This window comes from Lontra canadensis, unplaced genomic scaffold, assembly GCF_010015895.1.
Source record: "Lontra canadensis isolate GAN:19392208 unplaced genomic scaffold, GSC_riverotter_1.0 scaffold51, whole genome shotgun sequence".
Lineage (NCBI taxonomy): Eukaryota > Metazoa > Chordata > Mammalia > Carnivora > Mustelidae > Lontra > Lontra canadensis.
Window position 1 is genome coordinate 5,517,172 of NW_022631045.1, and position 17,935 is coordinate 5,535,106.

General features: G+C 36.8%; 1 protein-coding gene across 4 annotated transcripts in view; it reads left to right on the forward strand.

Annotated features, from left to right (window-relative positions):
• Positions 1-17,402, forward strand: part of AKAP11 (A-kinase anchoring protein 11) — a 49,358-nt gene extending 31,956 nt beyond the window's left edge. For all 4 annotated transcript variants that reach the window (XM_032873953.1, XM_032873954.1, XM_032873952.1 and 1 more), the window contains exons 8-12: positions 1,895-2,050; positions 6,824-6,907; positions 7,685-7,731; positions 10,685-10,845; positions 13,479-17,402. In XM_032873953.1, the coding sequence (XP_032729844.1) occupies positions 1,895-2,050; positions 6,824-6,907; positions 7,685-7,731; positions 10,685-10,845; positions 13,479-13,619 (589 nt within the window). In that variant the 3' untranslated portion in view covers positions 13,620-17,402. The remainder of the gene's footprint in view (positions 1-1,894; positions 2,051-6,823; positions 6,908-7,684; positions 7,732-10,684; positions 10,846-13,478) is intronic.
• The last annotated feature ends 533 nt before the right edge of the window (positions 17,403-17,935 follow it).

Here is a 17,935-nt window from a genome sequence, read left to right on the forward strand (position 1 = left end):
CGGTGCTATTGATTGCTCCATATTTTCACTTTTCCTTCTTAATCCCTTGGGTGAGTAAGTAGGCCTCTGGAGTATTCCTACAAGCTAGTGCTGTTCTGGTCCAACTTTCTACCAAGGCCAGTAGAATATTACTTTGTAGTTCTTTTCCCTTTTCTCTTCTTAACAATGGTGTAGGGTTCCGTAAATGCTGATTATGAAGAGCTGGCTCTGGTTCGCGCAGGGTCCTGTTTCCCATTTTCTATTTCTGAAGTTTAAATGGTTTGCCTTTCAAGCTTTAGAGGGATTTGTTCAGATGGATTATTTTTAAGGGTATCATTTGGCGTCCCCTTTCTTATAAATGTTTGATTCATGAAAATAACCATAAATATTTTACAAAGCGTAATGTACAGAAGGGTGGTATGTGGGTGGTATGTGAGTGTCAAATGGGGAATTATATGGTAGTTTATTTTTAGCAGAGCAAACATCTGAACTGTATTCTGAGCTATTCTTTCTGAGCCAGAATAACCCAGCATTCATTAAAACTCTTCTCTGGACCTCATCTAGTGGGTCATTTCAGCCAAAAAACCATTAGATTTCAGCACATTCCAGAAAGTGATAAAAATTTTTAAAAGAACAAAGTTGAGCTCTGTTACGGCTCAAAACTATAATGTGCCTGTCCAGGATAATTCTGGTTGCTGTATCTTAAATATAAAATGAGGATAGCCCCAGAGAGGGGTGGGGCAGTTCAGGACTTATTCTGGGCACTGGGGATACAGAAATAAGTAAAATAGTCAAAAATATGTGTTCTCTGGAGCTTATGTTATGGTAGAATAAGACAAGTAAAATAGCCGCGTGTGCCGCCACACAGCGCTAAGTGCTTTGGAGGAAAACTGAAGCAAGTAGGGAGGTGTGGGGGGGATGGTGGGGGCAGGGGGGAGCAGATGGGGATGGTTTGCAGTTTTGAATAGGTAGAGGGGGAAGCAACACTGACAAAATAACGTTTGAGCAAAAAGCCAAAGATGAAGAGAGAATAAGTCACATGGGAATTGGGGCGGAGAGTTCCAGGCAAAGGGATAGGATCATATGTGTTGGGGAAGGCGCATAGTGGCAGGCGTGGCTGCAGTGAGTAGGCTGGGGAGAGTAATAGGTGGGACATGATGGAGACAAGGAGAAGGTATAATATCAGCAAATTACGTTATAAGGATTTGGACCCTCACTCTGATTGGTGTGAGCCGCTAGAAGATTTTGATCACAAGGCTAACATTTTTACTCTTCGTCTTTGAAAGTATCATTTTAAACTGCAATGTTGAGAATTAAATATAGAGGGACAGTTACAGTAAATGAATAGTGACTGGCCTTTCTTGTGAAGATGGAATAAAAATATAAATGTCTCTTTTTCATTGAGAAAAAAATAAGAAGGGTTATGATCCTATGCTCAAAATCTTAAAGAGATTTTGGCTAGTTTGACTCTAGGCCTGATTGACAGTACTAGAATTCTTTGAACTATTGATTTTGTTCTTAAAGCCAGAAGGAGCTTCTTCTCAGTACAGATTAAAGTACTGTCTTACAAAGTAGGTGATAAACAGGAATTTGTGCTCTTCTGTAGTGGTCCCAGTTGAAACTATGAATTGCTTTAAAGAGAATTTAGATAATAGAGCACTTGGGATGGATCTATAATAGATACAGCTCAGTTGACTTGGAAAGTAGTATGCTTTCCTTCAAAGTCTCATTATTAGCAGACACGAAGGGTTGGATGGGCCACTGGTGTGGCTGTGAATGTCAATTCTTGTTTTTGTAATCTTTATCATCAAAGTGATAGTCTTAGAATTCAGAATCTGATGACTTTGGATTGATTTTTTTTTTTTCCTTTTTGCCCTCCCTCCCTCTCTTCCTTCTTTTTTTTCCTTTTTTTCAGTCCAAAAGAAATAGAAGAGTTTCAGTCAACGGAGTCTTTTGGCAGCCAGCAGATGAATCTCAGTATTGGTGAAGACAGCACTGGCAGCTGGTCCAATTTAAGTTTCGAAGATGAGCATCAGGATGAAAGTAGCAGTTTTCATCACCTAAGTGAAAGGTAACTAAAATTGTGCATGTGATTGCATAGTTCAGGTCCTCAGACCTCAGAAGTAAATTTAGACTAGGTGTTTAAAAATCATGAATTTGAAAATCTTTCATTATTTGTGGAATGTATTTTATTCTCCATAATGTGGTTCTAATGGTTTTTCACATTTATTAGGTACAATAATTAGCCAAGCTAAGCTTCTTCAGGTGTGCCAGTAGTTGATATGAAAAATATTGCATACATTTGATTTTATACCCTTAGGATTTTCCTGTACTTTTGTATTTCTCACTTTTTAAAGAGGGTACCTTTTTTCTTTAGAGTCTGAAAAAAAGACAGTGATCTATAAAAGGTATCTAAATGATTCTGTAATTTTTTTGTTATTAGTGAAAGTAATATCTTTTTTGGGAAGGATTCCTCACTTACCCTGCTATTCAGGAACGAAATGACTTGGAGCATTTATATTTGAATGACTGAAAATATATAAGTTCCTTATAAAAAGATGGTTTGGTACAGCAGAAGTCACTTACCTCATATATAACTTGTCTTAGTTTATTTTGTTTATAATACCAGCCTCCGCATGTTTTATTCTGATACATTTGTCTCATATTCTTAACTCTCTAAAGGCATTCCTGACTAAACTATAAAACACCATAAATTTTTATCCACATTAATTGATACTGGAAATAATAAATACCATCCAGGGCTGAGTCTGGGAGAGGAAAGGCTTCATAGTTTCAGGCTCTGGAAAGGACCCTGTGAGGCTTCAGTAGAACAGAACCCTTGGAATTGACTTACCAAGAGGAGTATGTGAGAAAACTGTGGGAGGAAGGAATGAAGGGAAGAAAATGGGTTTTCACCTGTTAGAGCATATCATCTCAGAGCATTTTGTCTGATGTTTAGATTAACTAGTAGTATTAATGTTTTATAAAACATCTATTTTGTCATAGTTTCTTAAAATGCTATATGTAAACCATCAATACATCTTAAAATCTGGGTCCAAAGACCGTCTTTAAAACTGGTAGTGGGAAGTAGGGGTGATATCACAAACATCTTTTGGCCCTTTCTATAAATCTACCTGGAATAGAATGTTAACACTTAAATTCTTCTCTCGTCTTGGAGAAACACAGGCTTCTAGAATTTCAGTAAGGGTTGACACTGCTGTTTAGGAAATCCTGGTGTTAAAATGGGTGAACTAGGGTTCATGGTGGGTGGCATTAAGGGGTCTGTAGCCAGTTGAACAGCTCTGTGGAAAATGTTGTTTGATTGGATGGCTCTGTCCTTGGTTCTGTCCTCTTTAGCATTTTATTAGTAACAGAGAAGAAGTAATCACCCTGCCCTGCCCGCCCCATCTGCAGTTTTGCTTTCTGTGGTTTCAGTTACCCATGGTCAGTCGAGGTCCAGAAGCAGATGACCCTCCTTCTGACGTGTTGTCAGAAGGGCAGTTGTTGCCCAGCACTATGTCACTGGGCCTGTGTCATTCCCCTCACTTCATCTCATCATGTAGGCATTTTATCATCTCACATCATCACAAGGATGGTAAGTACATACAAGAAGATACTTTGAGAGAGACCGACCACATTCACATAACTTGTATTATAGTATAATGTTATAATTGCTCTTTTATTATTAGTTTTTATTGTTAACCTCTTACTAGTGCCTAATTTATAAATTAAACTTCATCATAGGTATGTATGTAAAGAGAAAAACGTAGTATATGTAGGTTTCGGTACCGTCCATGGTTTCCAGGCATCCACTGTGGGCCTTGGAATGCATCCTCTGCAGATAAGAAGGGGCTGCTGTGCTCTTTATTGTGAATGACTTAAAACAAAGATGAAAAGATCATCTCATTAACAGAACTAAGTTTCAAAAAGACCAACAAAATCAGGCGGAGACTAAAAGAATTATGTTTAACATGGGTAAATGGATTTGGTTCAGAAAAATAACTGAATTCAGGTTGGGGAATAACTTGGCTTCACAGCATTTTGTCAGAAAAACACCTGTAGTTCTAATTGAACATAGTAATTAATAAGAATGATTATGTTATGTCGTTATTGAGGTTCAAGCACAAAGAAAAAGTGTAGGGCTTATCCAGGGTTGGTGGTATGCTTGTTGAACATACAGTTTCTAGAGAGATTAAGAGAGATTAAGATTCAGTAGGTCATTGGAGGTCCCAAGAATCTCAGATGATTTTAATGCAGGTGGTTCAGCGACCACATATAAGATACATGGCTGCACATGTTTTGTCTTTTGATGACATCTGGTGTAGGAACTGCAATTTTCTGGTACAGAGATCAGATAAAAGACTTCAGTGGTTTGGACACTTCATGTGCTTTTACTCCCAAGTGGAAAGTTTAGTAGAGGGCAACAGTTAAAAAAGAAATAATAATTTCAGGGTTTCACAGGTGTTTATGAGGAGTGTATAATTATTTGATCTGAAAGAGACTTGGTCTGTGAATGTGTGTCTTAAGCATTTCAAGCAGTCTGTGAATTTTTTAGAAGTTATGTAGTAGATTAGGTAAGAGATGAGATTGGGCTTACAGAATTTTTGAGATAATATTTACGAGATATGTCAAAATCAATAGTAGTCTTCATGTGACTGAAAACCATGATAAAGAGTCTTAGCCCTTGGGGTGGCTCAGTGGGTTAAGCCTCTGCCTTTGGCTCAGGTCATGGTCGGAGGGTCCTGTGAGAGCCCCACATCAGGCTCTCTGCTCAGCAGGGATCTTGCTTCCCCCTCTCTCTTTGCCTGCCTCTCTGCCTACTTATAATCTCTCTCTCTCTCTGTCAAATAAATAAATAAAATCTTAAAAAAAAAAAAAAAAGAGTCCTAGCCCTTGACCCCCACTGGCTTGAGGTATACCTGCTCTAAGACCTAGGAAATACAAAAAGATGGAAAATACACAGATAGGAATAGATAGATAGGAAATAGGAAAAGATTTAAAAGAAAATGATGGAAGCAAGGCAGTGTTCAAGAATGAAATAGGAAAAAAAAATGAATAGGAACACTGGTAAGTGAAGAAATTAAGTTATTTTATGTCTGATTAATGGAGGATGATTGTACTTCCCAGTTTGCCTGGAACAGTCTGGATTTACTTCTGCTGCTCTGGTATAATTAATGGTGACTTCTTTCATTTCCGAAAGTGTCCTGGCTAAATGAGGAATTATATGGGCACCCTAGTTAGTGGTGATGTTTTATAAATAACTGACTTGAAATCTGATCCATTTTGAGGGACAAAAGGAAGAGGGGGGAATGAGGTTAAATGGAGGGAGTTTGACTCTTTTGTCTTCACGATTTTTAGGTGTTATTTCTTTGCATGTTCACCTAAACTTGATAGATTTTGATAATTAATTAAAAGGAATCATTATTGTTGTCAGCGTATGGGTAAGAATTTTAATTTTGTAGTATTTTTGTCTGTTTAGAAAATCTATTTTATTAATAGAGGTTCTGTTAATAGAGATAAATGCAATGTGAGATCCTCAGTTTTTCCTTTCTGTTTGGCTCACAGCTGCCTGTCCATTCTGTATTTCCATGTTTTCCCATCTTTGATGGGTCTGACAGCAGGCTACACAGGCAAAACTCTGGCTGTTTTCATGGTTTTATAATAGAGCTATATTTGTTGGAACGTAGGTTGGAAAGTCACTGCTCAGTTTTAACTTTTCTAACACAGTGTAGTTTGTGACAGCTTGCTAGTGTCAGAGGAAATATGGATATGTAAATTTTTGAAATTGCTTGGAAACTCTTTAGAACTTTTAAATAATCATCCTTTTTTTGTAACCCTGTCAACATTTACTGATGTACAGAAGATGATTTTGCGTTAATTCAGTTTTTAGAACCAGAATTTTGGTTTATGTACATATTAATTTTTATAATTGCCTAATTTTATAATAATTCTATAATTGCCTAATGTGGGGGAAATATAAGCTGCTTATCACTGCAAACTAATGTGCTTACTAATTATTTTAATGACTAGAATTTTAAATTGCATGTTTAGGTTTTAGTCTGAAAATTTAAGTTTAGTTTCGTTTCCGAACACAGTCGCTTTTTGTTTCTTCCTGCTTTGCCGCAGTTTTAGAATCTAGTTGCTTTCTTCTTTTGATTCAGTACTTTAAGAAGGTATCTGTGTGGCATTAGTGGCTGGCCCACCAGACAGGTATGTTAAGCCTTGGTTACTCAATATTCTAAAGAAAATGTATGTTATTTGCCACCTACTGAATTATACATAATGTATGAAATGAAAGTAATTGACATAGTAAAAGTATTTTGAAATCATAAAACATCTTTTCTCCAAGTAGTTAGAAAAGGTCTATTTGGGACTATGTCTTGCTGCCTGTCATTTCATTCCCACCCCCAAACCCGTCAGTGTTTGCATTGTCTAAAGAGCTGAAAGAATGTTAACCTGTGGTCTTTTTAAAAATTTTACCCAAACTGAAGAATATTGCCTTTTACAAATGATATCCCAAGATTTGCCATAGATGTTAATCATTGAAACTTCTTACTTCACGCATTCATTTGCTGTCCTAAAAGTCATTCTGTTGTGTTCGTATGTAAAATAAATATAAATTGAGAATAGTTTTCCTGATTTATGGAGGACAAGTAAGAAAACTCCCAAATGTCCGAAGCTGCCAGTAGCAGTGACGGTCTCTCTACCTCTGCGGATGCCCCACTCCGCCGGGCAGCTTTCCAGCCTCCCACTTATCACCAACAGAAGCTGTTCCAAGGATAAACCGAGGACTTCTTTACTATTCGTTTTCTGGTTCAGCTCTGTTCTTTTCTTCTTCTGGCAGTAATGGTAACAGCAGTAGCTGGAGCAGTCTTGGTTTAGAAGGAGATTTGTATGAGGACAATTTATCCTTTCCAACATCAGACAGGTTGGTCCAGTCCAGAAACTTACAAACTGATGAGTCTTTCACACTAATGCATGATGTCATATTCTTAAAAGAACGTGGGTTACAGTGCCAATATGTATCAATCTGCTTTTCTCCTATGTTTGGACATGATTCTGCTTGATAATTTACATCTAATCAAAAACTTCAATTATGCTGAGATAAGACTGACCTCTAATTGCAAAATATGTTCCATCTATGCATGTATTGCTCTGCTTGCTATTTTTCATCCTACCAATTATTATCTCATTAAAAAGAGCTTGCTTCCTACAGGATTTCTGGTTTTTGTTGTTGTTTTTGTATGTAATTTTATTTCATATATAAGGAGAGTAGGAAAAATGTATTTTTACTGCATTAAAAATATGTGCATGGCATCAGTAGAGGAATTAATAAATAATTATTCATGACATTCTATGATAATTCACATGCTGTGTTATCCAAAACCAAACTAGTAGAATATTTTAACTTTAAATTATTTGAAAATAAATTTTATCATGAAATTACTTGGCGTTCTCTATCACGGTAAGGTAGAACTTCTTGGTTATTGATGACCTGTCTAGGCATCATTTACAATTCAGATTTTAACGTGAAATGGTGTGAGAAGCAAAGCTTCCTTTTTTTTATTGTCATCTCTTCCCTTTTTGAATGCCATATATCATATTGTAACATTCATTCTTTTCCACATTTTAAGAATTGGTTTTAATACCACTATTAATTAAAGCTTTTCTTTTTTTAACTGCTTCTGCTCTTTTATTCGAAAAGTGATGGGCCAGATGATAAAGACGAAGATCACGAGGATGATGGAGAAGGTAATTGACAGTTTGTTTTTCAAAGTGTTTGCATGTTTTTTTGTTCAGTTTCCTAGAAGGGTCTTCTCCTTGTGCGTTTTCATCACTGAGGCTCCAGGTTATTACAAATCAGGGTATTCACATTACAAATCAGGAAATTGTTGAACTAGTAAATCCAGCGGCAGGTCCTTTGTTGAACTATCTGTACCATTTGATTGCTAAACTAATGAAGTGCCCGTTGGTGTAAAGACTGAATCATTCAGTGATTTGAGAGGGAAATTTATGATAATCTCTCTATAATTATCTTTTTCTAAACATAAAACCCTTACATTATAAGATATAATTTATTATAATTATGGCATGTGCCCTAGTTTTTTTCTTCTAAACTTATAACTTCTCAAATTAGTGTTTAATGTTGATCTTATATAAATTAGTAAGTAAAAATTAAAAGATACTTAAAAATTGGTTCTTCCCTCTCTCATTTCTGTTCCTAAACTCATAAATATACATATTTGAAGAAAATATTTCATTCTTCTTTTGATGAATGTAATTCCAAATACATAAATACTAGATGCCTTTGGTCAGAGTGTTCTGGACCATGCTTTGTAATCCTTAATTCAAATATTAGAAGGTCTGCATGAAGGTAGAAATTTTCCCTATTGAAGCTGAATTTTCATTGTATTTAGACAGCTTATTTTTATTATGTAAATACCAATAATGTCTTCTATAGAGTGGCATCTAAAAATATTCATACTGTTTGAGATATTTGTTTTTGAGCTAGTGCTTTTTTTTCCCCATCATTTCTTTGAAGTGGACAAACAGAAAGTTGCCCAAATGAATTTCTCAAAATGTACTTTATAACACCTGAGTGACCGATGAATTTTATCGCCAATTATGCCTTTCTTATTTAGGGAAGTCATGTACTGGTTTCTGAGTTAAAATCCTCAGACTTAAGGTGATAATTTTTTAGTTCCAATATTTCTGCTAAGTAGACATTCTTTTTTTTTTTTTAAGTAAACATTCTTCATATAGGACTTTTAGAAGTAGATTTTTGTCATCAGGTATGAAGTAGGGGTAGGGCAATATTCTTAGAGTGAGAGATAAGCTAGGTAATATTTCTTTTCTTTTTGTTGACTAAAAGAGTGTTGACTTTGTCTAGGAAAGTTGTGTCCCTTTTCCAAATAATACCTGTGAGCAAAGTTGTTCCAAAGACTGTACATGATGTAAATGCATGTGGTGAGTATTTTCTCCAATGAACTAGTCATTACTTAACTGACTTTACTGAGGGACAATTAAGAGAAAAGAAAATAAAAGTTTATATAAATATGAAATTGATTCTAAAATTTTATTTTTGGCACTAGCAGACTCTTTAGGATTTCTTTTGTGAGTAGATAGAAATCAGATGAACTCTATGTAGATACATGTCACTTCCCCCACTTTCGAGATCATAGTCATCTCTTGTTATATAGAAAATTGGCCAGCTTTGAAATTTGTTAAATTAGGAATTGGTAAAGTAGGAGAGATTGATAAGAGGTTTATGGAAAGATTCAGAGATATGGAAATCCTAAGGCAACAAACCTCATTTCATTGTATTTTCAGTTGCAGGAGGTCAGCCACTTGCCTTTTCCCTGGTGTTGAGTGACCTCTCCTAGGCCAGGCAGCCAGGAGCCCCCCGAACTGAGAAACCCAGTAATACAGAGAAGTCTCGGGTGACTTGGCTTCCAACCCTGTGACTGCTGCAGGATTTACAAAATGGCCCAGAGACCATGTTTGGTTTCGTAGTGCACCAGACCCATTTTTGATTGAGAGTCAGTGGGGGGCGAGGGGGCAGAAGGCACTACATTTATCTGAAGAGAATGACGAGGATCCGTTTTTTAAGCGAAAAAATTAGGGACCAACACAGATCCTAAAAATGATAAGTAGTGGTCTAGAATGCCCTGTAAATTGTAAAAAAGAACCAGGGACATTGGCCAACAAATTTCCATGACTGGTACAAATTGGCGTGATGTCTGCCAGCAGGCCGGCTGCTCACCTCTTGTGTGGCAGAGCTCTTCCTTGTCTCAGCTCTGCCTTTTGCTCAGCCATTATTAAGCAGGAGTGTTAAACACATGATATCGGTCCATGTCATTAGTTTTACAGTCAACAGGGATTCATCCTTCTTTATGTTGAGAACATAATGTTCATAAAAAGAGAAACGAAACTCGAGAGCAGTATCTTATTTATAAAGGGGTATACCAGAAAATTCCCTGGTCTGGCTTTTGGGTTGTGGGTAGCTGCATGTGACATTTTTACCCCTCTCTTGCCTCAAGAATGAAGTGATTAAGAGCGTGGAGCAGACCGTGTGTTCATAACTTGGCTCAGCCATTTCCCCACTGTAAGATTCTGGATCTCTCTCTGCCTCACGTCCCTCACCTGTGAGATGGAGGTGATGGTAGTTCTGGCTTCACAGGATGGGTGTGAGGGTTCTAGGAATTTGTATATAGGAAGAGTTTAGAACAATACTTATGTTGTAATATGTCCTTTACAGTGTTTGTGGAGTCTGTTACTTCTTTTAGTTCAAGAAGCTTTCTTCAAGTCCATTTAATGTATTTATTTATTTGAGATTTTTATAAGAGATTTATATTTGGATTGTAATCATAGCCTTACAGTTTTGTTTTCTCTTTCTTTACCTGTGGACTGTATTTGACACAAATTATGCATTTATAGTACTTGATATTCAGTGCCTCAAAATAAAGTTTTGTATTTGTGCTCTTGGTAGATGATCAATGTTATTCCTGTGTTGTAGAGTTATTGTGCCCTTTCAAATAAATGTTTCAGTTGAGGTTAAGGTGGGGATAAGAAAAGACATATTTTTTTTTTCCCAGCTTTGATTGGAATCTTAAGAAATGGAAAATATTTCTCTATCCTTGGAAACCAGAGTATTGAGAGTTCAGTTGATGAGTTTCACTCTATATTGTTTAAATGTGAATATTAGGTTTGGGGCAAGACAGAAAGATCCTGCTCATTACGAATATCGACATGGAGCCGTGTGCAGTAGACCCCCAGCTGAGGGTTATTCTTCAGTGGCTCATTGCTTCTGAGGCCGAAGTGGCAGAACTTTACCTTCATGACTCTGCAAAGAAGGAATTCATACAAGTAAGTACCTGCCTTACGGGGTGGTTGTAAGGACACGTTTAACCGTATATGATGTTCTGTGTCACGTGGTTGATCTAGTAAGATGCCCCTTGGTAGCAGAGTGGGTAAGTGCTTATGCGGTAAAGTCTCATAGTGGGTCCGGACGTCAGCTCCGCCACTCTAGTAGTCTAAGCTTGGGTGGGCTCGCTAGTCAGTTTCCTCATCTGCACTGAGTAGATGAGTAGATGAGTAGATGAGTAGAACAGTTCAGAGGTTTGTGAGGAGTAAACATAATACTGTTAAAAAAAAAAAAAAAAGCTTGATCTAGTGCCTGGCACATCCCAAGTACTCAGAGTTAGATGCCATGACTAAGCATGTGTGCATATGAAAGGATTAAGTTATTCTTTTTTAAAATTGATTCATAATTATGCCTGGTAATTAGTATGCTTCCTACTTTGTTAATCCAGTCTTATCAGTGGGAGAAACTAGCATACTCAAAAGCCAGTGAGGCTTTGAACATCTTATAAGGGACCATGGACCACTTTGAATATTTTGTAGGATTCTAATAATAGAACAATCAGATTCGATGCACTAATAGGATGATTTTATTGAGAACTTAACTGTGTGCCAAGCACCTTATGTTGGTCAAGGTTTGTATTTTATAGGGGCGCCTGGGTGGCTCAGTTGGTTAAGCAACTGCCTTCAGCTTAGGTCATGATCCTGGAGTTCCGGGATCGAGTCCCACATCGGGCTCCCTGCTCAGTGGGGAGTGTGCTTCTGTCTCTGACCCTCACCACTCTCATTCTCTCTCTCTCAAATAAATAAAGTCTTAAAAAAAAAAAGATTTGCATTTTATAGTCTTAAGGTTTTTGTCCCAGGATCTTCCTTATCAGAATTTTGATTAATTTGATTATAAGATATAAAATAGTTCAATGAATAACCAGTGTAAATTGATCTATAACAGAAAAAGAATAGTCCAGTTTCTTGATTCCTGGTTCAGAGTTTACAAAGATATTGTTGAAAGAAGTATGTGAAAAAGATATTCAGTAAAAATAACTTTTTTTTTTTTTTAATTTGTTTGTATTTTCTTGGACTTTTTGGATTTTTCAGGTTTATGTTTCTGTTTTGGGGCAACAGGAGAAAATAAGACAAAGTGATCCTCAAGAAATGAGCTGTCAAAGAGAAGGAGGTGGTAGGAAAGGTGTTAGCACTCACTGGAGTGAGGCAGACGTTTTCAAGTCATTTAGTCTTGAATAAACTGAGGGCTAAGGAAGAGCTCAGAGGTGAACATGAGCATAATGGTGCTTGGTGCCACCACTGGGGATCCACATCCCCAAGTAAAGTAGGAAAACATTTTGGAAATTCCTCAACCAGTTAAACCTAGCATTATCATGTAAGCTAGCAATTCCACTCCTAGGTATGGAGCAATGAAAACATTATGTCCACAGCAACATTACTCATAGTAGGCCAGAAGTAGAAATATCCTAGATTAGATAAATAGAATGTGGTTTATCTTTGCAGTGGAGTACTATATTAGTCACTGAAAAGGAAAGAAGTGCATACATGCTACACCGTGGAGGAATCTTGAAGTCACATTAGGAGAAAGAAATGTCACCAGAGACCATACATTTTATGTTGACATTTATATGAAATGGCCCAAATGGGCAAACCTCTAGAGACTGTAGTAGATTAGTAATTGCCTAGAGTTGAGGGGTTTGGGAAAATGGGGAGTGTTTACTAACAGGTAGAGCTTTCCTTTTGGTGTGACAAACATGCTCTAACAGTGATTATAGTGATGATTGCATTCAGCTCAGTGACTATTACTAAAAACCATTGACTAAGTACACTTCAAATGGATGAATTGTATGGTCTGTGAGTTGTATCTCTTTAAGGCTGTATTTAACAAGGCTCAGCATATTTATATTACAAAATTAAAGTAGTTTTTATAGAACTAAATAGAAAAAAAATGAATGAAGACATGTTCTGATTCTGGTGACAATGGAGCTTATTTAAACCTTTGTTTATTTATTTTTTTTTAAATTGAGGTGTTACTGAAATATAACATTATATTAGTTTCAGGTATACAACATGATTTGATAATTGGATATATTGTGAAATGATCACCACAATATTTATTTACTCTTTTGGTGGCTTTTTGTTGAAACATTAACATTTCTTAACTTAGCTGTGTTTCCAATTGAGGCCAGAGTGTGTATTCCAGAAAAAAGCCACATTGCATGTAGTGGAAGGAAAAATCCACATCCTTCTGTCAAGATGGACATTGTCTTTATTATTTGATGTTCCTAATTGAGGGTGTGACAGAGGGATTTAGGTCAAGAATTTCGTGCAGAAATGGAGGCTGTACTCCCACACAGACTCTCAGGTGGGGGAGGTTTGTGCAGTTCCGTTTTCAACAATCCCAAGTATCATTCTCTGGAGGAGCTGTATTTGTTAGGGGCAGGAAGGAAAAAATGCTTAATTTGTGCAGAGGGATGGTAATTTAGGGGAGAAGACCTTGTTACACAACTAGGAAAGAATATTTTACTGCAGACAATGAGAGAATTACAGTTCTCTGATATTAAAAGTAAGCATGGAAATTTGTTGTCAGGAGATTGTTTTTGGTTAATGTGGGACATGCCTTTCCTTCTCCCCAGCTCTCCCGACGATTACAAGAGAAGGGATGGAAGGTGGGGGACGTCCTGCAGGCCGTGTTGCGGTACTACGAAGTGCGGGAGAAGCCAGGCACCCAGGAGAGCTGCCAGTCCCTGTTTGACTGGCTCTTGGAAAACGCGTAATACAGCCCTGCAGCTGGTACAGTCTACCGTCTGGGGAGAGGAAGAAACAGTTACAGGTGCAGAGGGTAAACTTTGAATATGAACACTGATAGTGAACTGGGAGGGAAGGAAATTGAGCTTTTTCCACGCATTCAGCCATCCCACGTTGTACATAGTTCATACTTTTGTAATCTCTGTCAGATATTATCTTCATCACTATTCTCTACACCTGTGTAGTGTGTTAAGACCCTAAGAACATTGATTTGAATGAAGGAAGGTGTGACCCTGAGGTTTTCAGGAACATTGACTGACAGCATTCTTTGCATCCAAATAGTGCTGCTACAGACCACACTGAGGTGGCTGAGGGGAGGCTCTAGGGACAGACTTCTCATTCTGCTCCTTTGCAAAACATGCTATTCTGTTGAGAACTACCCTGACAAAAGAGCTTTGAGGTCAATGGGTTCCCCCCCCCGCCATAGAATTTCTCTTTTATTTTTAGAAGTCAATTTTATTTTCATAGCTCAGCTATCAGTAGCTTTTTGAATCTCCCAAAATATTTAATTTCCTAGAAACATATTAGTATTTTAGGTTTCTATAAATGCCATCAGTGATAGTTTCCCCAGCCTTTCAGCAAATGACATTATTTGCTAATGTTGCCAATCCATCTGGCATGAAATTTGTGTGTGTGTATGTGTGTGTAAGGGAGTACTTTAACCTTGCCTAGTGGGTTTTTGTGCCCTTTTTTATTTTACTATTTTCTTGATTAGAAACCCACTGTTGACGTTTAAAAGGTGCTTTAAAATAAAATGTCTATAAAGATTGTGCAGTAAGAATTTTTCTTTTTTGACTATTTTGGGTCCCTAATTTATCCTATAAATGAAAATAAGGGTGCAAAACTTTAAATTTTAAAAATTAATATTAATACGGAAATGCATTTAAAGAAGCCCAGTAATGATTTTCATTGTCAGATATTTGAAGAAAAAAAAACACACACAAAACTCTCTGCTTAACAAGGATAAACTTTTTCTAGAAAACGGGGATTCCCAGCCCTCCTTTTCCCCCCAATAAAATGGTATCTGCTCTATTTTGTAAAGTCGCCTGACATGAGTTTTTTGGGTTCCATGTTTTCTACTGCTTTGTCTTTAGAAACCACAAGTTGACTTGAATAGAGGACCAAGACTGTGTCTTGGTTTTACATGTGAGGGTATGCCCGTGTGAATTTTTGGTTCTTCCATTAGCATAAATCTAGAGTAAAGTCACTTTTTGTTGGGGACTTTGGTTTTGCTCCATTACATTTTCTTTTTTCCTGAGCACTGACTGTTCTGGAAGCTGCACAAAGTGTAGAAGACCTAGCACCCAGCTAGGGGCAAGGAATAAGGCACTTACATTAATTTGAATTAATCATTATGGTAGAGAAATGTATTTTATAATGAGAGAGTAAAATTTGCCTTTTAAGAAAAATGCCAAAAATACATAAATAGTTTAAGGTTTAGCGTAAACTTTGGTTTTTCTCAATTTAAAATAAAGAAATAGAGCAAGCCTTAAACATAAATTTTCCTAAAGTTTCTTCAAGTATTTTTTAAGGTGGAGAAATGCAAGAGATCTATTTAGCCAGAATGGTTTCTGTCTTTAGCTTCTCAGAACTTGAGATGCAGCAGCACTGGACTGGGTTTGTACATGCTAGGAACTGGGTTTTTGATTAGAACATGGATTATTTAGATTGAATTTTCACAAGTATATAACTATCAAGTTGTGTTTATTAACTTCGATACATTGTATGGATTTGATTAACAACAAATTGAGTTCTGAATTTCTTTTAAACTAAAGTGAAAATATATTCATTTTGTAAAACTTTCTGCGCTTGAAAATGTTTTGTTTCTATCTCTTATGGTAATAATCATTTTGAAGTAAGATTTTCCTCCTATCTTTGTTTTCTCTGCAATTACCTGGAGCTGTGCGGGACTCAGAGTTCCTTTATGTAGCCACAATGTAATGACAGACCAGTATTTAGGTGTTAGCATGTGTGTGAGAATTCTAATGGAACTCTACCCTTGTATCAGTTTAGGGGCGTAGAGGAAAATATTAAGTATTGGCACATGTGAAAAGAAGCGTGAGTAAAGCTCCTTTCATGGAGAGAAGTATCTTAATCAAGGACAGTCTAAACTTACTTTCTTCAGAGGCACTTTGTGATTATTCCAAAGACATCTTATGTCTGTTTGGTTGCTCGGTTTGTTGAGAGGACCACCCTCCCCAACCCCCGTCTCATTTTATTACAAATCTCCTTGACATATTTATATTATAACATTGTAATCTTGCCGTTCTGTGCATTTTGGCCCTTATGAAATTACCATGTTGTGATGTGATATGCATTGAGTTGAATTCTCTGTTTACCAATTTCAGAACCCTTGAAGGATCTTGGGAAATAAAGTGAATGAGGCCTCTTATAAGGGTTTTTTTTTTTAGAACATTATTTTCGACTGAAATGTAGCTGTTCTTTCATATTCTTCTTTTCCCAAGCCAAGTTTAAATACATTTATATTTTGGAGATTATTAATGTTGATTTTGAAAGTATTTCCTGATTTATACAAAATGAATGATTCATTTATAAATCACAGATGAAAATTAAAATCTCTATTGGGATGGTTGATAGAATTTAATGGAGTAATAAAACCTTTAAGAGTATTCACTCAGTGAATATGTGTGATAACATCTTTATACTTTGAAAAATGTCCCACTTACCTTTTCAGATATTTGATGTGAGTTAATTCAATTCATAATACTTCCATTTTGCTTAAATAAGGGTTTTGTGTTGCTGGTAGGAGACTTTAATTACCTATTAAATGTACCGTGTATGAAGTGAAAGATCATTTATCCACATGGCTTTGACATCAGTGCACATTTCCTAAATGCAAATCTTAACCCTGACTCATCGCCAGAGTCCAGACTCAAGATGTCTTCTTAGTTAATTATTTAGCTAATAGTATTCTTTCATGGTTAAGTATCAATTTCCCATCAGTATGTTGCTTTAAATTCTGTATTTCTCAAAAGAAACTTTCCACAGTTTAAAAAATATATAATACGCATCCACACTCAGGGTATAGGGAAAATACTTTTCCATTTTAAAACCCTGCCCACCTGTCACCAGCATAAGACAGTTAGAGCTTCAGTGGGAATTCTGTGATTATACTAAAGTGGAATGCATTTTTTTTTCCATTTTTAGCAAAAGACCCCACATGCATTTACTCACTTACTGTATCTCTGCTCTGAAGATGCAGGTGCAGTGTTGGTCACTCTTGTCACTTTATTTATTTATTATTATTATTATTATTTTTTACCATCCATGTACATTCCTTTCACATGGGTAGAATTATAGCTCTAGAAGTTCATTGTTTTGTTTTTGTTATAATGTTTGAATACTATTTAATATCAGGTTTTAATATTGCTGGATTTGCTAACTTTGGTTACTTGTGCAGTGTTTAAAGTAATTTCACATTCTTGTTTAATATATATATAGCCAGAGCAGCTTTGAGTAATTGCAGCTATTTGTGCAGAATTACTACATTAAGATATTGTATAACAGTAACTTTTTTTGGCTTTTCTGTCCTTTGATATGTTCATTTACCAAAATACAAACTCCAGGATGCACTATACTTTTGTTTTTGCAGTGGCTCAAAATAAACATTTCAGAAATTACCTTTGTAATCATTTGCAATTAATTGTTCTTTTATCTTTTATGAGTTGTTTGTCTGTGATCTTTCCTCTCCCAAACTAAGAGTTCTCCAATAAACTTAAGAGATGCCTGGCCTTGGTTTCCTTCTGTAGTATCTTGTTAACTACTTTGTCCTGAACTAAACAAAGGCATAGAAACGGACCTGATGATCTCTGTGCTTCTCAAGTGGTTTCCGAGAACTGGGGAAGCTAGGTATATATATATATATTTTTAATTTACTTTTATTGGACAGAGAGAGAGAGAGACCACAAGTAGGCAGAGAGGCAGGCAGAGAGAGAGAGGGGGAAGCAGGCTCCCCGCTGAGCAGAGAGCCTGAAGCGGGGCTCGATCCCAGGACCCTGAGATCATAACCTGGGCCGAAGGCAGAGGCTTAATCCACTGAGCCACCCAGGAGCCCCAGGGAAGCTAGGTATTTTTAACCGAACGCTGGATTCTAGCTATATATTCAGGAGCCTCTGAATGCTGAATGCTGATGGGAGTGACCTGGAAGGCCGTCTGCCCAGTCTGTTTTGCATTTGAGTGCCAGGTAGAATATTATGGTTGCCTGTTGGGAAATTGTTCTGGCCTGGATGCAGCACTCCCTTTAGAGGCTGTAGAGAGCATCTGT